The 27629-nt window shown below is 44.7% G+C and overlaps 1 protein-coding gene across 2 annotated transcripts in view; it reads right to left on the bottom strand.

Moving 5' to 3' along the window:
- CAPN15 (calpain 15) overlaps positions 1–27629 on the bottom strand; it is a 58637-nt gene that overhangs the window by 16228 nt on the left and 14780 nt on the right. Inside the window, exons 2-4 of one of the 2 annotated variants that reach the window (XM_088448198.1) lie at positions 22460–22852; positions 10206–11355; positions 4189–4397 (exon numbers count right to left, since the gene is read on the bottom strand). In XM_088448198.1, coding sequence (XP_088304324.1) covers positions 4189–4397; positions 10206–11355; positions 22460–22617 — 1517 coding nt within the window. In that variant the 5' untranslated portion in view covers positions 22618–22852. The remainder of the gene's footprint in view (positions 1–4188; positions 4398–10205; positions 11356–22459; positions 22853–27629) is intronic. The other variant, XM_088448199.1, reaches the window with a different exon arrangement.

Here is a 27629-nt window from a genome sequence, read left to right as displayed (position 1 = left end):
ACTGCTAACAAGCTTAGCCGAGACCCGCCGGAATCACCAGCCCAATTACTGGCGTTGCGGCCCGACGGAGGTAGGAGTCGTAGTACATGCGTCTTAATTCATACGCTCAGCACTGTCAACCCAAAAACATAGAAAATTAAATAAAACATAAGATAAAAGCTTAGAACTGCCTGAGCAGTCCACTGTTACAAAGGTGCATCTGAATTCTGCCGCAGCAAACGAACAACTGAAGGCCTGTGGCTGGGGTATATATATGGAGGAGGACCCAAGGCATCCTGGGAGTTGAAAGTTTAACTGTTTGGTGCCTGGATTTCTCCAACCACATTACCCCATGGTATCCCTGTGGATCCCTATGGACCCTAAAGAATTAACAGTGTATTACATAGAGAAACTTTAATGACCACGCTTTGCAGAATACAGCCCTGATGTTAAGAGCATATTCTGCAAAACGCTGAGATGGATGGGGGAGAAATAGGGATGCCCAACCGGTGGTCCCGTACCAATCTTTCAAACTGATACTGGATCGGCATGACTGTATTTGATACAGGGAATGATCTCCAAAATAACATATCATCAATCTTTCCTAAGGTAGATATTATTTTGGGACCATGCACTGTTAAGGATATAGGGAAAATTGCGTATGCATGGTTAAAAAGAAAAAAGTAATTAAGTTAAGTAGAGCACTGCTGCAGCAACGTCATTTTGGGAGTGATTCTAGTGAAACCGTCATGTCCCCAGAAACAATTTTAAAATAAGTTAAACTTTTTTTTGTGATACATTGGCCGTGGAAATCGACGCCCATCCCCCTGGGAGAAAATAAAGAGGCGACCTCTTCAACTAGAGTGTTTGGGATGACAGTAACAAGTTGATGGTTTTCCACTTTCATGCAGCTCTAAGTTATTGGGTCTCACAAAAAACACCTGCAGGGTTTAGTAAATATAGGTTCCTTCTGTGCTTTTCAGCCAACTATGTATATCAGCAGGCAGAGGGGGTTTAAAACTACTAATTAAAAAACCATCAACTTTGTTATCCTTAAACAAGACAGAGGACTTAATTATTGCTGGAGCCAATTAGGGTTCATTTATTTTGGTTCAATAATTTATTTGTATTTTATATTTAATGAAAAAAAAATATATATATATGTCTGACATGTCCGATATGAGAATTATATAGGAACTTAACCAGGATGAGACAGGAAGAAATTATTTTTCAGGACATCTTAGACTTGCCGTTTCTTTATAATGCAGGGTACACACTATACGATGTATCGTACGATATATCGTTCTGACACGGATCAGAAACCTATCCACAAACCCAGTACTTTGATTTCTACAAAGACATTAAGGTGTCTCCCGATTCCAGCCTGATCCTATTGCCTGCAGGAATTGGAGGTTTTTCTCCCTGCCTGGACGTGGTCCGCGGCCGCAGCTGACGCTCCGCTCACTACCAGAAGGATCCGGCTCACAAACTCTGCCGGTAGCGGCCACGCTGTATGTCATCGCCCCCATCGGCACTCCAGAACTGCACGGCTGAGCCGCGGTCTGCCAGACTACGTTTGCTGTCTATTAGGATCCAGACTAAAGACTGTGGTGAGACAACCATTGTAGGGAACACAGCGTAAGTTTTCCCTATTTGGCTAATCTGGCCTTTTGACTGTTTAAACAGTCGGACATGCACTTTTTACCTAATTACAACTGATGCATATAAAACTGGAAATCGGGATAATTTCGGCTGATACAAGCCGTGGTCCAGGTCTGGACTGTTTTCTATTAATACATTGGATCTAAAATGGGAGTACTGGTTTAATAATATTGATTACATTTACGAAGTACATTATAGCCGCAATATCAACTGATGTTATCATGCAGATGTCTCTACATTAGAGATCTTTGAAATATGAAATGTTGTATCTGAAAGGGACATTGTTGCAATATAAGTTACCATTGTGTGTTTATGATTACACTTCCATTGGACCTGCTATAGAAGATTTTAAAAAACAATCTGCTATCTAGAAAAAAGTTATTTTTATTGTCTTTTTAATAAATTATTTATAAATACATTTGTGTTGTTTTGACTGGGACACACCAGTGCACTACCCCTATCTTGAATACGGATCAGAAAAATATCATACACATCGTATAACCCAATCCATTGTTCATCGCAGTGTGTACCGCGCACGATGTATCCGTATGGTGTGTGCCCAGCTTAAGACCAAGTACCATTCTACATTATGTGCATGATATGTGAAGGGCCAATAACAGGAGAGGCTGCCCTTATATACAGTCAGGTGCATAAATATTAGGACATTGACAGAATTTTCATATTTTGGCCTCTATTAACCACCACAATGGCTTTGAAATGAAACAAACAAGATGTGCTTTAACTGCAGACTTTCAGATTTAATTTGAGGGTAATTACATCCAAATCAGGTGAACGGTGTAGGAATTACAACGGTTTCTATATGTGCCTCCCACTTTTTAAGGGGCCAAAAGTAATGGGACAAACTAAACAATCCTAAATCTAACTTTCACTTTTTAATGCTTTGTTGCAAATCCTTTGCAGGCAATTACAGCCTGAAGTCTGGTGATGCTCTGCCAGGCCTCTACTGCAAATGTCTTCAGTTCCTGCTTGTTCTTGGGGCATTTTCCCTTCAGTTTTGTCTTCATCAAGTGAAATGCATGCTCAATCGGATTCAGGTCAGGGGATTGACTTGGCCATTGCATAACATTCCACTTTTTAGCCTTAAAAAACTCTTTGGTTGCTTTTGCAGTATGCTTCGGGTCATTGTCCATCTGCACTGTGAAGCACCGCCCAATGAGTTTTGAAGCATTTGACTGAATATGAGCATATAATATTGCCCGAAAAACACTTCAGAATTCATTCTGCTGCTTTTGTCAGCAGTCACATCATCAATAAATACAAGGGAACCAGTTCCATTGGCAGCCATACATGCCCACGCCATGACACTACCACCACCATGTTTCACTGATGAGGTGGTATGTTTTGGATCATGAGCAGTTCCTTTCCTTCTCCATACTCTTCTCTTCCCATCACTCTGGTACAAGTTGATCTTTGTCTCATCTGTCCATAGGATGTTGTTCCAGAACTGTAATAGCTTTTTTAGATGTTGTTTGGCAAACTCTAATCTGGTCTTCCTGTTTTTGTGGCTCGCCAATGGTTTACATCTTGTGGTGAACCCTCTATATTCACTCTTGTGAAGTCTTCTCGATTGTTGACTTTGACACATATACACCTACCTCCTGGAGAGTGTTCTTGATTTGGCCAACTGTTGTGAAGGGGTTTTTCTTCACCAGGGAATAATAATTCTTCTGTCATCCACCACAGTTGTTTTCCGTGGTCTTCCGGGTCTTTTGGTGTTGCTGAGCTCTCCGGTGCGTTCTTTCTTTTTAAGAATGTTCCAAACAGTTGATTTGGCCACACCTAATGTTTTTGCTATCTCTCTGATGGGTTTGTTTTGATCTTTCAGCCTAATGATGGCTTGCTTCAGTGATAGTGACAGCTCTTTGGATCTCATATTGAGAGTCGACAGCAACTGATTCCAAATGCAAATGTCACACCTAGAATCAACTCCAGACCTTTTACCTGCTTAATTGATAATGAAATAACGAGGGAATAGCCCACACCTGTCCATGAAATAGCTTTTGAGTTGATAGTCCCATTACTTTTGGCCCCTTTAAAAGTGGAAGGCACATATAGAAACCGTTGTAATTCCTACACCGTTCACCTGATTTGGATGTAATTACCCTCAAATTAAATCTGAAAGTCTGCAGTAAAAGCACATCTTGTTTGTTTCATTTCAAAGCCATTGTGGTGGTGAATAGAGGCGAAAATATGAAAATTCTGTCAATGTCCCAATATTTATGCACCTGACTGTACATGCCAACAGAGCAATAATCAGAAACCTAACACCCATTACTCTCATAGTTTGGGCATTATTTACCCCGGCTGTCCTTGCGGAAGACATTTCTGCATGGAGCCCAGTTGTCAGAGACGAGCTGAATGGGGGGGATCTATGGTCCAGCCAGCTCATCTCCGACAATTGCACACAGTATAATATGTCGTCAAAAATCACAATAAAAATGATGCACCAGTAAAATGTTTTATCCCAACGTTGTTTCCTACAACACAAAGACATTGCAGGTACAGGTCACTTGTGCATGTGCTCACCAGCAGTTTCCCAGCAGCCCCTGCAGTATGTCAGAAGGTCTCGGCGTCCGAAAGACGGACCACTTCACTGTGCGTTCCTTGAAGATGCTGCCGTTGATTTCTTGCGGTCGCAGCCACTGCTTCACCCGCTGCTGGACACTATCAGACTCTGGAAAGCCGACGGAGCGAGGGCCGGGGGGGAAGCTGTCGTCCACAAAATTCACCCTGTTCTGGGATGGGGACAGCCAAGGGGACAACTGTCAGGAGGGATGTAGTAGTGTGTATAGGTAGTGTGATAAGGGGACAGAGGAGGGATAGAATGAGAGAGGATTAGTACAGAATGAGAAGTAGATTCTGCTGAGGATCATACAGTTACTGTACAATGAATGGGAAGCAAAGCGGGTTAGCAGCACCTGGGACTAGATCTGCCAGAGTGGATTGGATGGCAATGGTCAAAGAATACTAGGAAACTGATAGAGAAGGAAGGTGAAATAGGGGTTTACAATAAAGCACATGTATCCATATACCAGCAGAGAGGCTGAAAGAACAGATCATCAGAAACACAAGCAGGGAAACACAAATTTCAATATTAGAACCAAATATATTATACCAAATGTACGAGGGTTGTTCAAAAAGTAATGCCTAAATGCTCATAACTCTGAAATAATATGCAACATTTATTTGAAACTTTGTAGTTTAATATGTCTGCTAGCTATATGTGTATTTTTGTTTAGGTAGTCCAAGAAATATCATGGGATCCAAGATGAAACAAAGAGCCGTCATTGAATTTCTGGAAAAAGGCTGCAGTGCTACAGAAATCCACAGAAGACTGAGAAAAGTGTATGGTGAGCGTACAATTGACTTATAGCAATGTGAGAAGGTGGATGAAGCATTTTCAATTGGGAGAATCGTCCGTGTGCGACAAACCTCGTGGTGACAGACCATCGACTGCAGTGACAGCAGAGAACCGACACAAAGTCGATGCCATGATTCAGAAAGACCGTCGTGTGACCATCAGAGATATCAGTGATGAACTTGAATGGAGTCATGGCACTGTAGAAACACTAATCAATGATTTGGGATATCGTAAAGTGTGTGCTAAATGGGTTCCAAAGAAAATAACCATGGATCATAAAGGCCCAGAGGGTGGAAGTGTGCAATGACCTTTTGACCAACTTTGAAGCCAACCCTGAGACGTTTTTGGAAAATGTCATTACAGGAGATGAGACCTGGGTATTCCATTATGACCCAGAACAAAAGACCCAATCAAAGCAATGGAAACGCCCAAGTTCACCTAGGCCAAAAAAAAGTTTAAATAACAGCGATCTGTAAACAAAGTCATGGCCACATTCTTCTGGGATTGCTGAGGTGTTATTCTCATCGATTACTTGCAACCAAACCAATCAATCAACAGTGATCGATACATTATTACACTTAAGAAGATGAAAAAAGCCATCTGCAAAAAAAGGTCAACAATTCCACTGTCAAATGTCATCTTACACCACAACAATGGGGTGGGCAATAATGCCACATCCACCATAGAGTCCTGATTTGGCCCCTTCTGACTTTCATCTGTTTGGCCCTCTCAAATACTGTCTCCGGGGCCAACATTTTGAAGACATAGAGGTTATTAAAAACGCCATACGTTCCTGGGTCAAACACCAACCACTGGAATTTTTCCAAAGTGGATTCACAGCTTGTATTGAGAGGTGGAGAAAATTTTTGAGGGCAGGTGATGAGTCATTCTGTTGCTAAGACTTCAAAGGATTTTACTGCAAAATTTAAAATCTGTATCTATAATAAAATTTGAGTTGTGAGCGTTTAGGCGTTACTTTTTGTACAACCCTTATATGTATACTCAATCTTTTGGCTTTGTTGCCCTTAGTTCGGTGAAGTCATCATGTAAATAGTTTTAAATGAAAAAGGGGAACACATATGAAACACACAAGTAACTGAATATTGTGCTGCGACCAATCAGATGTCAGCAATTTTCTAGTACCTAAAATGAAACCTAATGTCTCATTGGTTGCTGTTGTCTACAGATACATGCTGAGCAGTTGACAGATGTGTGTGGCTACCCCCCACCCATTGAGAAGGAACTCCATGCAATATATTATCTATAATTAATAAGAAATATTCATTGGGCCTTATATACAAAGTATACACTGGATGAGACGTAGGAGCAAAATACTCTACGGCAGTGAAAATGAGCACAGTCAGGGCCTAGACTGCCATCACAATGCATGGGTTAGTGACGGAGCAAAAATCAGCAGCAGCTAATGGGAAGGGTTGGACGGAGTGAGGACCCTTCTTGCAAAGTGCGGGGGAGGCGCAACAGAGCAAGGTACCGAAATGAGAGAAAGGGGAGAGGGGGGGGGGGAGGGCAAATTTTCAGAAGGGGACAAAGACATTTCCTCTTTAATCAAGTCTCATCTTGTACTGTCAATATGATGCGTTTTGCTGACTGGTTACTGGATGTTTGGGGGGTGGGCTTTGTTGCCGGTGGTACAGTCCTATCCCAAACTAGCAGCCCAACAGATGTCCCTAAATGGGATGCCTTTGTTATCGCTATAGTGCTAACCACTGTACCTTAAGCTGGGTACACACTTTATGATATATCGTTCTGCCGCGGATTGGAAGGATATATATCGTATGGATCGCGCAGTGTGTATAACGGTCGTTCATCGCATCGTCCCATCTGCTGTGCTGCACGTAAATGACACATTGCTTCACTGTATACAGGATAGTGCAAGGTGCACACACGCGAGCAATGTACCGTTATATCGCACTACACAGTCGGCTGGGTCACACATCGTACAGTGTGTACCCATCTTTAGGCTCGCTGCATGGCCACACACTGTACAAAGCAACCAATAGCATGGCTCCAGCATTTCATTTAGCAGAGCATTGGCTCTGCACAATGTCTCGTACTATAAAAGCAAGTATGAATGAACTTTAAATATAAATATGGTTAACAATAATAATATGAGGTGTTCACCTGTCTCATGCCGGTAGCCGTGTACCTTGAATGTCGGCATACATAGAGTTACCCCGGGCCTCCTAAGATTTCTCACACCGCCAGCGCACTTTAAATGGAAACCGCTGTGTTACTGTGTACACAATAGTGTCATGTAATGTAGTGCTGAAACAAACTGTCAGGTGTCTGTTTCAGCTTCGGTGTCAGGTTCATCTGCTAGCGGCTCCTCTTTGAATATATCAATGGCTGCAGGTAAAGTGGTTTTATTGAGCGTAGCGACGTTCACGGCCGTTACAGAGATCGATGCCCACAACAGTGTATAACGGCACACAGGGCTGCGGCTCATTTCCATCCACTTTCAGTCTTCCCTCCCAAGAAAACTAGCGAGATTGGGGGGTTACACATAGAGGTGCTTAAATTAGGTAGAACCAGAAAGTGTGCATGTATATGTAACTATATATACATATACCCAAGTGTGCCATCTATTACCTGTAATGGGATTTGGGAATTCAGAGCGATTTTTTTTTTTCTTATTTATTTGGAACACTGCCTAAAATATACTAAATGACATTTATAAATAACTCCTTCTCCCGCCAGATGTTCCCTGGCTTTCGTTTCCTTAGTCATTAAATCGTTCAGGAGAGTTTCTTAGCAGCTGCAGCGGGAATACAGTGATTATATCCATCTGTATATTATATTATCACCATTTACTTACTAATAAAGATCCCATACCTGTACCGTACTAAAAGTGTAATCATTTGTACTTCTGTGGAAGCTGCATTAATATAGGGCCCGATTTAGAGCCGCTCACAAGCGTCGTGTCCGGCGTGTGAGAGGCCCGCTGAGCGACTGAAGTTCAGTAACTGCGGGGCTCGCAACAAGACGGGGAGGCTGTCAATGTTGATTGACAGCTCGCCCCGTTTTTTGGGAGGGGGGGGGGAGTGGCCGGACAAACGCAGGCGTTCCCTAGGGAACGCCTGGCGTTTGTAGGTGGGGTTACTGGCATCACTAGTGATGTCAGTAGTGGAGTTTCTGCTCTATTAGAGCAGGGAGTCCACTCGGGCTTGCGGCAGCCGAGACCCTACCCCAGGGTCTCGTCGCAAGCGCAATGGTCACGATAATCGCGACGGTCTCCGGGCCGCTCGCACAAGCTGTGGGTGGACGCCCACAGCTTTGCGAGCGGCCTGGAGTAAAAAAAAAAAAAAAAACGCCCACAGACCCTGCGAGCTGCCTGCAGCAGCGAGCGGGTCTAAATCAGGGCCATAGTGCGGTGGGAGGGGGGGTGGAATGCTGCCAATGGGACAGGTCCAGCAGTAGCTTCCTCTGCTCGTCCTCATCATTCGTGACCCTCTGGAGGCAACTTTTATAAACATCTGGTGTGGTGGAGACGCACTGGGATTCTTCCCTCCACTAATCTCTTCACACCAGCTGCCTCTTTTACATTAACAACCACCACGCTGGCTTTCTATGTCTCATCTCTAATCATCAGCTACCTGAAGCAGAACACCAGCGAGCAGTCAGGGCCTTGACACCAACACAGTGTTAAGAACCAACCAAGATGTAAGAACCAGGCTCGGCTACAGCACTCACATCTGTCAACTTGCCTCCACACTGTTGACTCTATGGACACGTGTGACTGACTGCAACTCAGGCATCCCTCCCTCCCTCTGCCCATGTGTTACGGCAGCTTAATAGATATTCAACCTGGTCAACTTGACTTTTACACACCCTGTCTCTTGAAGGATTATGCACTATAACCTAATCACTGAGCTTTGCAAAATGTGCCAAAAAAAAGCCTGTCCCCCTCTATCCATTTCATTAGGCCTCACACAACATCCTCAGATGATAATCAACGCGTTAGCCCGCATGTCCGCTTTACCCCGTATTCAATTTGAAAGTACGCGAAAACGGGACCCGGCGAAACTTGAACAGGCTGAAAGTACTGTCAAATTTGGGGAAATCAGGCTGACACCCCCCAAAAGATGCTCTGACATGGGGGTTCACTATGGTACCCCCCGATTTGGCTAGCTGAAGGTATTTGGTGTTTTTAAATGGGTTCAATAGCTGCTAAATAGCGTTTTTCTATATGTGGTGCAGAATAGTATTCAGGAGTATGTTTTGCAGAAAATAACTTATCCTAGCAAATTTGGGGTACATGAAAATGGGGGTCTGCATATTTAAAAGTTGCTAAAGTGAAGTTGAAAAAATCGTGAAAAATCCACCTGCCGCAAACACCTGCAATCAAAAAAACACTTGGGGCAAACTTGGGGAACCCCAGAGTCAAGTTCGCTAGTTTGTAACTTTGTACCCCAACTTTTTTTTTTTTTGCCCCCTTTTCCAAAGTCCTTTTTTGGGGTGTCAGGTGTTTTTTACAAATTTTTTGACACAGTTTACCTTTGGGGGACTGCACTTTTTTCCGCCTGCTGTTCATAGGCAAAACTTTTTCACCTACATTGCATTGACTTTCCGCCTAGGCGGAAAGTCTTTCAAAATGAATACGGGGTAAAAGCAAAACAGGCGAAAATGACGTCATCGGCGAAAAAGTATCGCGGATCCGGACTTTTCGCCTCAAATTGAATACGGGCCTAAGGCGGTCATCTAACAGTATAAACGCTGCAATAAATTCAGACCTAATTTCTGATAGGCGGGCCTGCCTTTACGTCAGAGGTAATAGAGTTGGGGGAGAGCACAGATTATATGGCATCTAAGCCCGACGCATTTCCATCAGAACATGGGACATCCCTGAATTGGATCAATATTCCATTGCCGACCGCACACATAGCCTGCCGCAACCAAAACACCTTGCGGAGGACGCCCCTTAGGATACAATACTAGAATCTACTGCTTTCTTGTCAAGTAAAATAAATTTGAGGTTGCGAGATCTTCCTCCGACATACAATATTTTCATATTTTCTTTTGTCTATAATATAGGTGATGGATCTATTTTATCAAGCCTACAATGATGACTGAAGCAGCATAAGGAGGTGAACAAGGTATTTTTGTTTTGTCTATCATCTATCATCAATACCCCTTTTTTGTGGGTTTGTAAGAACAAGCTCACCTCTCGACAAAAGCTGACAATGTTTTCCCAAAGCTCCTTGGCCTCGCCTTCATCCGTCTGCCTCTTGGTCTCGGCCCGGACGCTCTCTCTCCGTCGGAGCATTCGCGTCCTCTGCTTGCGGTGCTGTGCTAGGTAGCCCTGCGGCGTGTGGCAGGCTACACAGTGTGTGGAGTGAGTCTCATTTAGGAGTGTGCAAGCCGGGCAGGCCCACTCTGTCCTCCGGGGAGCAGGTACGGGGAGAACGGGTGTGATGGAGGGTGACGGCAGGACATCAGTTACGGATGGGCCATTTTCTCTCTCGTTCTCCCGCACTGCCGCGCAGACCCGGCATCTGCTGGCACTGCCATGGTTCCGCAAAGTGCATTTCCCGCACGGCCAGCTGGTGTCTGGACTTTGTGGCTCAGTAGCGATTGGTGTAGTATCAGCTGTCATTACTTCTTCTTCTAAGACGCTCAGGCGCTTAGGAAGACGATTTGGAGCAGAAGGAGGTGAGAGCGGATTATCCGGTGCCACCTCCCTTCTACTTCTTGGAACGGGAATATTATGTGGACCAGGCGATAGCGGCAGCGGTGGCAGTGGTCGCGGGGAATCTGGCTCACGGAGAGAAACTGTTGCTTGTTCATCTGTGCCTTGAAAGGCAGCAGGTGGTGGGACAATTTCTGGAACCACCAGTGCCTCCGGGGGTATTTTGGGCAAGGACAGTTTGCGTGGGCCACCACATGCGGAGCAGGAGCTGGACACCGGAGTGTTATGTAGAGTGCAACGAGGGCAGCTCCAGCCTGCACTTACTGCAGACGGGAGATTAGTGGCCGTCATGTCCTCGGGTTCTGTCTCCTGGACGGGGGATGCGGCCTCCTCGTGTGGTCCACTCGGGATGCCATTGGGAACAGGTGGAGGTGGCAAGAACCCACAAAGCTGACAGCCAGTAAGAGGAGGTGATGGGTTGGCGGGAGTAGGATTGGAAAAGGTGCAGCGGCTGCAAGACCAACGTTGTTCTGCCGAGCTCAGCCGCAGGATGTGGTTGAGGTCCGGCAGGTGGCGCGGAGCTTCACAGATGGAGCAATGTCGCTGCCCATGGGGATTCAGGAAGGTACAGCGGCAGCATGACCACTCCCCACAGGCAGAGGGGGCAGCCATGTGGACCGGAAGCCTAAAAGACAAGAGTCAAAAGTGACGGCGGTTAGCAACAAACTTAAAGGTGCAGCAAATACATTCACACAAGCTGTAGCAGTCTGTCAGGAAGATAAATGGTTCAAAAACAGCACCTATGTCATCTGGCTATACGAACATTTGTGTAGATTATATCCAAAGCAGATCCAAGTTACCCATTTACGCTGCAGTCAGACTGTGCTGTCCACACTTAGGGCGGTATTCAATTAGAGGCGAAATCTGCTATTTTCGCAGTCATTGGCGAATCGGCCTTCCGATCGGCTAATATATCGGACGCAATCGGCCGATTTGTTGCAGATTTCGCCAACGACGGCGATAAAACGTCAGTTTTTCGCCTAAAAAGTGGAGAAAACTTTTCCCCAGTCTAGTGCCCATCCACTAGGCGATTAAACCTAGCGATTGAGCGATAACGGCCGTCGTTATCGCTTAATCGTTTGGCTATCGGCCGCAAATCGGGCAGCAAAATGTTAAAAACGACCAGCGATGCGCGCGCCCGCTGGTCGTTTTGAACATCTATCATCGCCCGAACATGACGGTCAACCTGATGACCGCCGTCAGGTTTCCATGTTCGGGGATGATTGATCTGCATACACTGAACGTCTGAACGTTCAGTGTATGCACTTCACCCCTAGGGGGACGCCGGTGCGATTACTATGACGTAATCGTGCCGTCGTCCCCGCATCTAGTAGTGGATGGGCAGCCTAAGGTAGAAAAAATAAATGTGCAAAATCCCTATTTTTGGGTAAAAATGTGGGTATTTCTTACAGAACCCTTTGGACAACCCCCCTAATGATACGTTAGCGGAACAATAATCATAAGTTGCGAACTTTTGCGAAAAACGACCGCTGAAATTTCAGTCAAATTTTTTTTCCGTGAAAAATGCGTTTAACATTTTGGGTCTGGTATTTCGGAGGGCCATAAGGAGGCGCCAAGTGTTTTAAACATCGCACATGGCTGGTGCAGGTGGTTTTTTAGAATTGCTAAAAACGTGCAATGTTTAAAACACTTGGTGCATCCTTATGGCCCTCCAAAATAGCAGACCCAATACGTTAAACACATTTTTCATGCTAAAGTATCATTAGGGGGCTGTCCAAAGGGTTCTGTAAGAAATCCCCACATTTTTACCCAAAAATAAGGATTTTGCACATTTCACCCCTTTTTTAAAATGGAGAAAAGTTTTCTCCATTTTCACATGATAAATCGGCGAGACATTATTGCCGCTAATTAAATACGGCCCTTCGAGAGAGAGAGATCAGTGAGTTAAACAACCAGACGGCACTGCAGGTCTCCCAGGCGAAACAGGGAACAGGATGGGATTTTGATCAGGTAGGACAAGCTCACACATAGTACAATGTGACTGAATTGGCAATAGATGCAGGCAACGTTACAGTGTTTGCATTAACAATAATATGGAGCAATCATAGGCTTTCATAGATTTAATCACTCCATGAACATACTTGTTATTCAAATTAGTTAATTAGGACAAAGGCGAAAACACACAGGAAAGCTAAAAAGATATCGCAAATGTATTTAATTAAACGCTGCAGCAGGGATGTGTACAAGCCTATTTGGACGAATGTATTATTTAGGGAAGTACATTACCATTACAAATTGTCTAATCATCCGTTTTACTGATGCTGACTAATACAGGATATTTAAATAACAGTGAGGCTCTCTGTTTTTAGATTGGATTTACTTCTAAATGGATATGGAACACGTCAAAGAAACTGCTTCAGTAATTAAGTAGTTAACTAACACGTGCCGCTATATGCTGCAATATAATAGATTCCCATGTACAGCTAATAAAGCCAGTCAGCAACCAGCTAGGCTACGTGTGCTCTGTACGGGTTATCCTTGTCGGCCATGCCCCAAATGACTGGATCTTTCCATTTTTGGATGCGTGTATCCGCATCAGCATTCGGACACAATTCGGACAATCAGGATGCCGGTGCTCGCATCCCCACGGTAAGTACTGGGGTTAGGGGCAGGGTTAGGCACTAAGGGGGCAGAGTTAGATTGAGGATGGCGGAGGGGGAGGTTAGGTTTAGGCACTAGGGGGAGGTTAGGTTTAGGCACCAGGACGGGAGAGTTAGGGGTAGGGAAGAGGGGGGGAGGGTTAAGATACTGACCAACAAGTGTGGGTATCCTAACCCTGCCGGGATGTCGGCGTCGGGATTCTGACCGGCTTCCCGTACCCAACCCACCTGCGTCTATGGCAGTGATTTACTTAAATGGAAGAAGCAGAAAGTACAAATAGAATTCTAGTATACACATTAAGAACTTGTGTGATAAAATTAGTATCACTAAACTCTCAGTGACTCAGTGATCCCTCTGAAACACATCGCTAAAGAACTGGACTACCTGCTCTCATTCACCAGTGGTCACGCGTTTCACCAATAAAGTGATGGAGACTTAAATTAACTAATACCAACCAGCATGTCCAGAGGGCAGCTACTAATGAGTCGGGATGTAGTTATGAGACCGGCGGCTGACATCGGAATCCCGACAAGGGACTTAAGATAGACGTCGATAATCGCTGCAACGCCGAAGGATGCCAGCCCGAACCTGGTAGTCCGAAGCACCCTTAGCATTAGCCGTGGGGGGAGGGTTAGGTTTAAGGAGCGTAGCGGGGTTAGGTTTTGGGGGGGGGGGGGAAGGTCAGGGTTAGGCACACCTAGGGGGGAGGGTTAGGCACCCCTGGGAGGGTTAGGTTTAGGGAGCGGTAATAGGGGGTTAGGCACCCCCAGGAAGAGGTTAGGGATGGAGCACTTACCTGCCCTGTTGGGATCTTCTCCCTTCGGGCTGCCGGCATCGGGATATGAACCGCCGCCGGGACTTCATCTTACCCATTCCAATGGATCATACTGTAAGTGGACTACGTGATAGGCGGCACTCTAAGAGACTCGGTCTATAGACAAATTATATATAAAACTGCCCAGCAGGTGGGTATGAGCATTTGTAGAGTGTATATTGTGTGTTGTCACCTGCACATGCTCTGGCCCCAGTCACAAGAATGAGCTGCAGAGTTCTACGCATTTCACTCGCATCTCTCCTGGGAACTGAAGGGAAGTAACGGAGCGTTCTCACAAAGGCAAAGCTCACCGAGGGGGCGTCCAATTGCGGGCTATGTAGACTTGAACGGAAGCGTGAATTTTCCTGTTTCCTGGTATATTATATGCATCAAATATTGGGCCTGATACAGAGATGTGCACTAATTCCACCGTAGCGGCTGTGCGAAAACACGCAAATGTCGCAGCCGCCGGAATTTGTATCGAGACGCCCACCGGCAGCTTTGCAAATCCAAGCGACTGTACAGAGACGCAGCATCGGATGCAGAACAGACAATTACCGGCCTTCCGAGCAGCTCTTTGGTCGCGCAGAAAGGCCACGAGAACGGTGATGCCGAAGCTATTTTTTATTGCATGTGGGATGGAAGTTGCAGAATGAGACGCACCCCAACAACACGCTTGCGTTTTCATCGCCCCATCCCACCCCCTGTTGCTGCCCACACACTACATTGTATCCTCAGAAGAAGAGTTCGATAAAAGAAAAGATTGGGGAGAAAAACGGCAGAAGAGGTACAATGTAGATACAGGTTAGAGCGCACTTGGGGACTAATAGTATAAAGTACATGGCGACAAGTGTAAAGTGTATATGGAGCAGACAGAATGTTTAAAGCAGCGGTCTTCAACCTTGGGCCTCCAGCTGCTGTGGAACTACACATCCCAGCATGCACTGCCACCTTTTTGATATAACAGCATGCTAAAACTATGGCAGTGCATGCTGGGATGTGTAGTTCCACAGCAGCTGGAGGGCCAAGTTTGAAGACCCCTGGTTTAAAGGATGACCCACTCAAAATAAAATGGGGTAAATGTACTGTTGGTTGATAAGTGCCAAATGCGCTAAATCTAGGCTGATGCGCTGCGGGACTTGCAGGGATCTCTACCCAACTCCGGCGACCGAAATGTTAATACATCTTGCCGTTATTGCTTCCTGCTTCGCCTCAATAACAGGTGAAGCAGGACGAGCTATAGCGGCAGCTCGGTAAGTGCCGCAATATTACATGTCCCCCAATGTCCTGCGCTACGCTAACTTTTTATTGCATGTCTTTACGACAAAAAAAAGGGTTACATCCCCCTTCTCCTTTACAGGCAGCTGAAGCACCTCCCACATATTAAAGGCCATGCCCTGATTGGGTCTGATACAAGTGGTAAAGCGAAGAATGATTTGCTGTGACATCAGTAGCCAGCCCATGTGTACGAATCAATCATTCCACACAATGCATTACTGCAAAGCAAGCCTGCCAATCTGCCAAGTCCGCCAAGCTGTCAGTCACTGACGGTTTGTTTAATCAGAGAATCAGACCTCTCCTAACGCGACATGACAACAGAGCAGTGAGAAAGCACCGTGGCCATATTTCAACACTAGGGTTATCTCATGCATGTTACACAGCTCAGACGGCCTTTAACATAGATTTGGGTCAAATAATGTCCCTTTAAATTATGTTTGAGATAAAACACAAATTAGGATTTTGTGTATTAAATGTTTAACGCAAAGGACAAGTATTTTCTAAACCATTACATGATCTGTATTTACTGAGGAAACAAGCTGTACTTACTCTTTTTCCAGTAACCTACTCTCACAATCGGTTGCGTCAAGAGAGGATTATCACACCATGAATAAGACTAACAAGGAGGGTTCTGGTAGGAGAGAAGAGGATTATGGGACAGACACAAAAACCATGGCTTGCCAGTGAATGATGAACTCTGCGAACAGAGGGCCTCATTCAGAGATGGACGGATTCACAGAGCCGCACACAAGCGGCTGTGCAAATCCGTCCATCTCCGATGCAAATGCAGAAGGTGGTGTCAAACACCTCCTTGCTGCATCTGCGATCCCAGCACTGTAACCGATGCCACAGGCTGGGATCACCAACATGACCGATGGTCACAATGGTTGCTTCCTTGTTCAGGCTGAGGGAGCTGAAGCTTCCCGCAGCCTGGCCAGTGCCTGGTGACGCAAGAGGTCAGGAATCTGTGTCCGCCGACTTGGGGGGGGGGGGGGGTCTGCAAGAAAGAATGCAGGGCTCATTCTGCACATGCACAGAATGGGTCCTGTGCAGATGAAGACCCCTAACAATTGGAGATGTACGTTTATCCCCGGTCCGCACACACTTCTCTCCCTACATTTACATCAGAAACTAAAATAAAGCAGGGTTATGTAGCACAATGCTAAGGCTGGATATTTCTGCTATTTGCCAAAACTTCTTAACCAGTTGCATAAAAAAAATGATGCTAGCTTGATAGTAAATGCATGTAACAAAGTCTGGTGTGGGTCCTATGCTCCTCTCACTACACGCCTCTTCTCTTGGTGACCCAATTCGGTCTTCGCTACCACCTTTATGCCAATGACGCCAAATCTTCCATCCGTCCCACCCTCCCCCCTTCTCAAGTAGCTTGTGGGAACAACAATCTCTCTATTACCATATATGTATCAGTGCTAACTAAAGCTCCGCAAGTACCAAAAAGAGCTCATCATCTTCTCTGCTCCCCAAGTCACCACCTCTCATAAAATCCCTCTCACAGTTCAGCAGAATAATTTCCCCGGTCTCTAAAGCCCACTGCCTTGACTTTGCTTTCCGGTCACCTACAAATCATTGCTAGAACATACCATTTTTATTGACCTAAGATACAACCAGAACTCTAATCCATCCTCTCCATCTCCCACCGTGACTATTGCAACCTCCTATTATCTGGCATTAACCTAACCAATCAGTCTCAGCTTTCAACCTTAATGCTAAAGGCAAATCTGGTCTTCCGCTATGCAGATCCCTATACTGGCTCCCTATATCATCCAGAATTGAACTGCAAGTTACTCACCATGACCTGAAACCCCTCAACGCCACCCCTCACACCGCATCTCAAAATACTGTACCTCCCCTCATACCGCTAGTCTCTGTCCATCACTCCCACCAACAAAACTTATCCCATGCCACTAGTCACCTATGGAAATCCCTTTATTGGAGCTTACTCTACCCCCACACTATTACACCGCCACCACTGTCCCAAATTCCATTCTACTCTATTTTACCTATCTTGTATGTCCCCGTTTTAAGGATGTCCAATTTCCCCCCACTAGCTGGCACTGAAAACTCCTTACAAACCATAATATCAAAAATGAAAACCACACCGAGCATGAAAAGGTATAGTGGATATTAAACTATTCTTCAATGAATGCCAGAAGTAGAATGGCCATTACTATGCATGATTATGTAGCCTTGTACAAAATACGCACACTGTGGCCTTGTACAAAATTAGTACTGGAGTTGGCAAAAAACCTGATACAATATATCCAAAATAAGACAGCTTCTGTTTACATAGGGACAATCGCAGGCGTGTCAGCGCAATCACCCATTGGTAACAACTTATTATTCATGTTACATGTTTGGACACACAGGTCCTTGAAATTGTTGGACAGAGTTAGCAAAATATTTAGAAAATGTTATCGGGAAGTATTTAAAGTGCAGCTGTCATGTGGTTTATTAAAAAAAAATAATTAAGTAAATCTAACATTAAAAGTGCAGCCTGTTTATAGGCTTAATTACAATGCAGTTATTGCCATGTATACCCTTACAGAGGAAAGTCAGCTATAGAAGCGTGTCCACTCCCTCTCTGTGCCATCAGGATTGTGATAATGAGCCGATGACAGAGACAAGTTCCTGCGACACTGGGTTCATACAAGCCCATGTGCTGGCAGCTTGATGATGTCACAGGATGTTTCGCAAGAGCCCACGGAGCATGCTCCTGGCAGCACGTGTGACGTGCGCACTCATTAATACTCCTAGTAGATGACTACCTTTACACTGGAATGTAACAAGGTGAATACAGCAGGAACTATCCGGCTATTACACCCAGAGACCGTATTAAGGTTTCTCCTATGATTTATTCCTTTAGGTTTCTAAGCCCTAAGGAAATAAACCAGATATTTTCATTTTACCACAGCCTTAACAGTAATCCGAGAACACAGATGAGGGCGCAGAGTTTGAGTTTTGCATTAGTTGAACAAACAACGATCTTACACAAAAGAGGGAGAAAGTTTGTTTTTCCCAGGCCGGCGGTTATTATCTTTATCAGAGAACCACACAATGGCCAATCACTGACATGGTGGGAGTCACATATTCTTGCTAGTTTATCATCTATGTACCCCAACACAACACTGTACTCTCTAGTGTAATCACAACATAGTCAGTCTAATGGTGCGTACACACGTAGCGATTTAAAAGAACGATTTGAACGATATCGATATTGCTACCGTTATCTATCAAATCGTTCATTGAAATGGTCCTTACCAACTTACTGTCGACCAGCGATGCGCGGCCACGTATGGGCGATGTCGTCCATCGGCCGTGCATGCCTGTCAACTTGCTCGATAACGAGCAAGTTACTATAGGGACCTGCGATCGTTGTCACGGGTCGCTATAGCCGCCGGTAAGTGGCAGGTGTGCTGGATGATCGATATCGATCATCCAGCACACCAGGGAGGGTGCATTTACGATCTGCCAGCAATATCGTATTGCTGGCTGATCGCTACGTGTGTACGCACCATTAGTAGCAAGTTAGTCCAGGTTTGGCCAGGCTGGTGAGAAGACCACAGCATCCGGTCAGCGATGGCTTACTACACTATTTGAGGGGTGTAAACATTTATACTGGTGCCCTGATCTTATAATGTGACCTCATGCTTCCCTGTAGGTAATGTGCGGCCACCGTTTAAGGCTTAAAGCCACTCTATTATCACAGAAAACACTTAATATATTATATTTTAGGCTGGGTACACACCATACAATGGTGCGACTCAGCCACAATGAGATATAACGATACATTGCATGCGCCCTACACATTGTATGATCCGGTGTACGACGGCGCAAATGGTCTTCACATGCCTGCATCTAACAGCACCGCGTCATTCATTACATCATCCCATATACTGTGCAGAATAGCAGATGGGACGATGCAATGAACGATTGTTGTTAACGACGGATCAGGTGTAACACACTATACGATATGTATGATACATTGATCCAATACACATCAGGACTATATAGATCGTACAATACATTATATAGTGTGTACCCAGCTTTACTTTTGAAGTTGAGATATACGCTTGACAGTATCCTAGCCCACCAGACCACAAGCCTCTGTAATTTTAGCCCCATGGTTACCTTTGATCAAAATGACCGGCATTCCCGACAATCAGATTGAACCAGTTGTGATCAGATTTGATCTAAAAAACCTGCTTGACTGATGATTACATCAGCTTGCGCTTGGGTCTACACTGGCTGCGCGCCTTGGAGCACAGTTATTCGGCCTATGTGTTAAATGGCCACAAACACAGGTTTTCCTGTGCATTGAATAAATCATCCGGCAGCTCTGGAAATTCAGTGACGGTAAAATCACATTGTCACGCATGGTAACGCCAACTGAAACAAACACAATAAAATGTAGTTCCGAGCAAAGTTTACCTAGCCGTTTCGCACATCTCTGGTTATCCTGAGCAATCAAGTCCCTCTCCAATAGTCCAGAACTACGTTCCTCTCTCCTACGAAGGCAGGCCTGTTACAAACACACAGTAGTGCCATACTGCCCCTAGCTCTCTACCGCCATCTATGGCAATGCACAAATGTAGACTATAGGAAGGTATGTTAATTGGCATCGTCAACGTAACTGTCTACTCTAATAAGGCAAGCGGTGGCTGGACCCTGCCAAAACTATTCTACATTGTAATTTTGGGTGGAATTATTTAACTCTATCATTCACTATACGGAGAAAATGAATTTCAGTTATCCCATTATAGGAGTTAAAAACCCCGACTTAAAAATCCTATTAATATTTTTGTTCTATATAAACAGAAATTAGGATTTGTTGTAGAAGGTGGTCATTAATGCTTCCTGATTCTAGGACGGTGTCTATTTTATCTTTCCATCAATTCTCTACCCTGACTGGCAGGCTCAACGTAATAAGCCAGTGGCATTCTATGTGAATGAGCGAGAAGACAAACTCAGCAGGGCGTAAACGGCTGTAAAAACCAAACACAGCTCCTGTCGCAGTAGCGTCAACAAAAAAAATAGTAAAGCAAACCGCTCCATTTCTGTAACCAGAGTCCGCTAACCAAATCTTTATATACATTCTGTGTGTGTGTGTTCTAAATTTTAAAATGAAAGAGAGGTCAGGCGAGGTGTGCATTACAGCTCTGCTAGAAGGACAAACGCAGTGCATGCCGGCGCTGTGCGCCTATTAGGCTCAAGTCTCTCCTGTAACAGCTGTGACTCCTTGGGGTTCATTCAAAGTCGCAAGACCCTGATCCAAGAATCTATTTCCTTTCCTGAGGCAGAACTGAAAATAGCTCCGCTGGGACTTTACGATTTCTTAAGGAGCAACAGAAAAGTGGGAACTGCTAAAGGTCAAACTTGATTAACCGGTGTCTTTTTTCAACCACAAGAAGTATGTATCGGTAAAACAAGCCCTGTCTATGATATCATTGTGTGCATCATCCCAGCACGGAAATGTCAAGCCTCAGCTGATCTGCACGATGCAAGGGAGCTGGTTGTGATAATAGAAGGATGGTGCAGACAGTCTAGAGATCCAGTAATCGCTGTAAGGAATCCCCATCTCCCCCCCACACAGCAGAAGCTATAATTGTGCATGCTGATTACTAACGAATCCCGTCAATTCACTGGGAACCAGTGACATCACCGAGACACCATGTACCTCATGCCTCGTGAGTTCACTAGTTCCCAGCTGACGGACTGGCTATTTTTTGTTGTTGAATATGGTCTATGCCTGCGCAAAGGTTGCTTCCAACACGTGTATGTGATGGGTATAATTTAAACAATATTTTAACCAAAACTGAAGAGCGGCGGAAAGACAGATTTTCTGGGAACAGATCCTAGCCCGCTGCTGCAGTAGGTCTAATTCCGAGCGCAGGGAACACGCAGTCCGTGATACATGTTGCACCTGTCCCTTCCATGTGTTACGGGCTTAGTGTAACTTTCTCCTACCCTAAGCAATTGTGCAGCTCAGTATAATCTGATCTGCCAAGATTACACAGGCCGGGGGTAAGAAGGGTTAACACGATACAGCATATCAGGTCCCAGAACGCTTTTTTCATACCGGTCGCATACAATGGCGAAGATAAATGTGCGAATGAGAACTAACAATGCCAATAAAGAAGAAAAAATTAAATAAAAATACATTCTAAAATAAATAACCATAGTGTTGTAGCATATAATCATGTATAATATATGCAGTAGTTTTATCTTCCTATCCCTAACCTACCGTATGTTACACTTTTTGCTGACGAAGATTTGAACATCATTACTGAACCGCACCAAGTTTTCCATAGTGATCTGTAAGCTGCACACTGATAAATCATGAATATGTGTAACAGCCTATTCTAAGCCACGTTACTAAAGGCTCTCTCTCGTAACAAACTTTTCATTTTCCATAGGCGATACCGGTGTCAGAACGCACGCAATACCGCCGACCTGCTTTACGGCAAAGGGCTAGGCCGTTAGGCTAACTCTTGTTCTGGAAATGCTGTCGAATTCTGCTGGCTGGAACTGTAGCGCATAAATAGTTGGCACTCGCCAAGTTGTGTGTTCCTTGTTCAGCCGTCTGTTTAGTACAGACAGTGGTAGTGCCAGCCTACAGTATGCCACACACGACTTCGTATTCAATAAGAGGACTGTTTATTTTCTACGGGGCCAGATGTACCAGTGACATTGGAGCCTGGCAAAAATATATATATATAAAAAAAAAAAGCTGCACAGTTCTAATATAGGCAGTCAGTGCTTGCCCACGCTGCCCCGGGCAAACCCGTCCCCAATTTACACTGCTGAATAGCACAATAATAATAAGTTGTAGACAGCAGCAGCAGCACAAAAGCTGTATTATGCACATAAGCAATAACTTGATTAATTGCTAGTATTTATAATAAAGGTAGGATTAACTACATATGCCAAATAGACAGCGATGCAAAAGCCACACAGCATAAAAAAATAGCATACCACTCGTAATGCCTGTTCTTACCTGTGCGTCCTGTACATTGGAATGACCGTGCCCTGCCACACAGACCCTGGCGCCCCGCTTCTATGCCAGCCCAGGAGGCTGAGTCCGGGGTATGCAGTGCCCATGGAGCCATGGTGTGATTTGCCCTCTGCAGCCAGGGAAGATGCCGAACTCCCCATGTGTGCCACTCCTGCCCGATCTCACGCAACCTATCCCGGGCTAGATCCGAGACAGTCACACAGGAAGTGCCAGGGGACGTCGGGGGCATCAGAAAGAGAGACAGGGAAAGTGTGAGAGCTATAGCACACGGGAAGGGAATGAGCGGGGAGAGAGAGAGAGAGGGCACAGCTGTCAGGAGGGAGGGACACAAGGGGAGGGCAGGGTGAAGCAAGGCATGAGATGTGAGGGAATCACCTTTATCAGACAGCCAGAGTGCAGGGGAAGAGGGGAAGAAAAAAACAAAAAGTGGGAGAAGTGACTACAATGACAATGAAGTATAATAAAGGACACACACAATGACACAAGGTGATGGAATCACTGGATTCTGGGCTCGTCTTACAGGATTCACAAGTAATTGTGGGAAGTGCAGCACTGTTACATCACACTCGTATTCAAACAAATACTGCTAAATATAGAAGTCTATTGGCCTCAAACCAACCTCTAACGAGGCCATTAAACAACACGGGATGGCATTACTTCCTAAGGATGCCGGAGCTCTGTGACCAGGAAACCACAGCCCTTCTAAATCAAGGATACGTTCAGTCAGTTTAACGTTAATGTCAATGGGCGTTCCCCAGTCACACCATAGAGATTCTGTCAAGAGCATGGGGTCTATTTACTAAGCAGTGTTAGGAGCCAGAGTGAAAAGTGATAAGGTGCCAGCCAATCAGCTCCTAACTGCCATCTCACAGGCTGTGTTTGAAAAATGACAGTTGGGAGCTGATTGGCTGGCACCTTATCACTTTTCACTCTGTCTCCTAACAATGCTTAGTAACTAGACCCCTATGGCCCTCTGAAGCAGCTTCCCCATTCACTTTACTGTTACACTGACTGGTTCTCCACACGGTCTACAGCGTCACAGCTTCAACTGGCTAACCTGCTGACAGCACCCTGCGAAGGAAAGTGTGTTGGAGTATTTCCTCCTCCTTAATTAAAAATCCCAAATCCCGCCGGGTGCACTCTGTAACTGTCAGACAAGGTAAACATGTGAAAGAAAAATAAGATAAATGCCAACCACACAAAATATTGATTCAAGTCAGTAATAAAAGGGAGATGTAGAATGGGCTTTCACAAGAGTCCGCTCTGAGTTATATATCCGCCGTTCTTATATTTAAGGACGCATAAAGGTGACCTGTACTGTCGGGCATAAATTCCCTAACACATAAGTGCACACAAATGCCAGGTTTAGATTGGTCAGAATACAATTATCCTACCAGTATGTTTTGGAAGTGTGAAGGAAGCCAATGTTAAACACGGGGAGAGCGTACAAACTCTACACAGATAAGCCCCTGGTTAGGAATTGAAGTCATGACCCCAGTGCTGAGAAAACCGTGCTAACCACTGTACCGCCAAGTGGTTACAGTATTCATGACTAATGGTCCAAAACTGCAGCCTGTTGCATCCAGGGTCTGTCCTCCTGTTTGAACAGAGCAGAGTCAATAATGACGTCTTCATACTGATCAATATAAATTATATTGAGGACCCTTGTCGCCATGTTCAACCTGTTTGTACAGGGCAGGGCAATGTACCATAGAGGGATCTAAATCCGCCCATGATTAAGAGTCCTAAGGTTTGTTATCTCTTCTATAAAAAAAAAGTTCTCTGGCTCCACTTCAGAACATAACGAGCAGCTGTAGATGGATTAGTGTACAAATATGTTGGAACTAACTGAACACACAGATTAAAAATATGGCTTAAGAGACAGACATCAACAATTCCGGGGGGTGGGGGCGTACTAAAACCTAATTTTAGATAGAAAAATAACAGAGCGACAATTTATCATCATCATCCCGCATATGAAGATAGTGACATAAGTAGGATTAGCGTGGACAGGCTGACAATCTAACAGAAGCCGGCGTGTTACTGCTCTCCGTCTGATGGTTCTGAAAATTCGGAGTCTACGGAGTATATTTACTGAGGTGAGAGTTTTTATAAGTGGAGAGGTTGCCCATAGCAACCAGATTCTAGCTACTATAATACCTTCTAGAAGGTGCTAGATTAAGCAGAACCTGATTGGTTGCTATGGGCAACATCTCCACATCTAAAAACTCTCCCTTTCGTAAATATACCCCCTATATCTTAAGAGGACCTACGAAGTAGGGCTTATTCACTCCTTCATAAAGACAAAACAGTAGGGCAAGTGGTAAAAAAATATACAGCAATATACGCACACAAAATAAAAATTACTGTCCCATTCAAAAAGGAGAGAGGGTCCTTATGCCAAGCCATACATATCCGTGCTTTTACTACGCCCAGTTACGGATCATTCAAAACCTATCCATTGTTAAAATGCTCTTCAGCCGCTAATGCCTATCAACTGCATTAAAAACAATTTGAATAGACTTTTCCGCACCATCATGTTCATAAACCGTAATGCTGCGTTTAGAATTTCAGCAATGCAAGCATGCACCCGTGCAATAGATTGCGTTGCTAAAAGCACAGTGCGTGTAACGGGCGTGCGAAAATAATAAAAAAAAAACGTTTAAGGCGCGTGTTAGTCTTACACTGGCAGGAACAGATGTGTTACCGAGCTTTGGGAACCTCAGTGAGCAGGGCCTCTGTTATATCAGCAGTGACTGGAGGGATGGCAGCTGTGTGACTATATCCACTGACAATGTAAGTTTCACTGAGATTCTGCATACTCTTAAGACATCTAATTACCAGACACATCTGTACTGGGTCTTTCCTCCTGCAAACACAGACAAGGACATTCTCTAAGCAGTGAGGTAATAAGCAGACAATGCCTGAACATGGTAATATCACTGCTTTAGCCCACAACAACTAGATAAAGCCAACATAAAACCTGGATAAAAGCTTTCAAATACCGACAGAAACAAATGATTATAATCATACTATTACGGAAGCTGGTTTCGCCAGCCTGATGCATCTGAATCCCCCATCACCTGTCCCGTCAGAAAGAAACATATGAAATAATAACAATTTCTTATCAATTCATTGGATAGAATGCCGTGAGATAGGGAAAGTTACAGTGTTTATGTAAGTCAACATATAGAAATCCCAAACTATTACGTGACGTAAAGCTCCTTTCTAAATCTATAGGTGGCGCTGTCACTTCAGTCTATTCAGATCGCACGTCTGGCCAGGCCTGCTGGGGCTTGTGGTTAGACATACATATATAGATAGATATTTCCTATTGAAGTCTTTTTTTAAATCCCCAATCAATGAAAAATGTAAAAAGGTCGTTTCTATTCTACTGGCAAATTTCTACGGTCATTGAATATATAACAAAACGGATCAATTTTACACACAGAGATTTTGCATATGTACTAATGTGTTTGTACTTGAACAAACTGTTTTTCTTAAAAATACACAAAAAGGTGTGGTATATAATTCAGGGTGTGTGAGACAAAGCTACTGCAAGGATTGTCCATATATACATATCATATTAGTATAGTCATCACCATTATAGGAGCCATGGTCACGGGGGAGGGGTAATGTGTGACAGGTATGTGCTGACATGACTGTCATGTGTGGCAGCTGATATACCTTTATTATACACAGAGAGGGAGACGCTGTGTCAGAACTGATGATGAAGGGTAATGTAGTCACCATGTCCACATACACAACAGTACATCAACATTCTGACATTGTCTACATACCATGCGTGTCAGCATGCTGTCATGGTCACTGTTACCATTACTAACATATACTGAAACCAGATGAGGCATGAGGTGAGCAGTCATCGATGGAGGTGGCAGGACTGGGAAATGTAGTTCAGATGTGGGGAAGAGGCCCCTGTGGAAGACACATTGAGAACTGTGGCCCTCATTGGGTAACAGTACGCTTCTTATCCCCGTATACAACAAGTTTCAACCAGTTTCATGCTAATTTCACAAACATGAACTGGACAGAGTGGGAACAAAGAATGTGCATGTCCGGGAGCCGGCCACCATAGCCAAGAACCAGCTGACCTTTTAAAGAATTAGGTAATAGGTGCATCCACTACAATGTATAGGAATCAAAGTGCTACAGTCCCCTACATGCACCAAAGGCAGCCATTTTGCATGCTGAGCCCATTAATCTACAACCTAACATCTGTTACTGTTTCCCCTACGGATGCCCCTATATCCTGCCATTTTGTTCCCCTTTCTAATAATAATAATGTTATTTATATAGTGCTTTTCTCCTAAAGGACTCAAAGTGCTTTACATTTGCCTTTACAGCACAAAATACAAAATAAGCTTAACAAGGGACACTAGTGAAACGCTTGGGGTAAGAAATAAGTTTAGAGTCTATTTTTGAAGGCTTCTAGAGTGGAGGCCTCTCAAACTGTGCGGGCAAGTGACTTCCCATAGAGTCAGAGCCACAAAGCTGAAAGCTCGACCCCCAGACAAATTCCGGGAGATTCTAGGTACGGTTAATAGTCCTTCATCAATGGATCGCAGTAATCGAGTGGGACAGTAAGGAATCAGAAGCTGCTTCAGGTACCTTGGGCCATGGTCATGTAGGGCTTTGTAAGTTAGTAAGCCAGTCTTGAAAGCAATTCGCCATCTGACAGGCAGCCAGTGAAGGGAGTAGAGAGTGGGTGTTATGTCGCTGGAACGGGGCTGGTTGGTTAATAGCCTGGCAGCTGCGTTTTGTACCATCTGCAAGAGGTGTAATTCTTTTGCTGGGAGAACCAGGTAGAGGGCGTTTCAGTAGTCTAAGCGTGATGCTATAAATGCATGTATGACTTTAGGCAGATCTTCTGAGGGAATTAAGCGCTTGACTCTGGCTATGTTCCTCAGATGAAAGACTGAGGATTTGATTGTGGCTGATACCTGATGTTTAAGTGTCAGATGCCACTATCCAGGACAACACAGGACAATTCCGCACATGTTCAGTGTTTTGTAACTCTGAACCCCCAAGCGTACGTCCTGTTGGTTGGCTATGCTGCAGCCTTGTCCTGTGACCTATCATCAGGACCTCTGTTTTATCAGGGTTCAATCTCAGCCACCTGAAACTCATCCAC

Source organism: Taudactylus pleione, unplaced genomic scaffold (genome assembly GCF_031769625.1).
Source record: "Taudactylus pleione unplaced genomic scaffold, aTauple2 ptg000451l, whole genome shotgun sequence".
NCBI lineage: Eukaryota > Metazoa > Chordata > Amphibia > Anura > Myobatrachidae > Taudactylus > Taudactylus pleione.
This window is presented reverse-complemented; position numbering and strand designations above follow the sequence as displayed.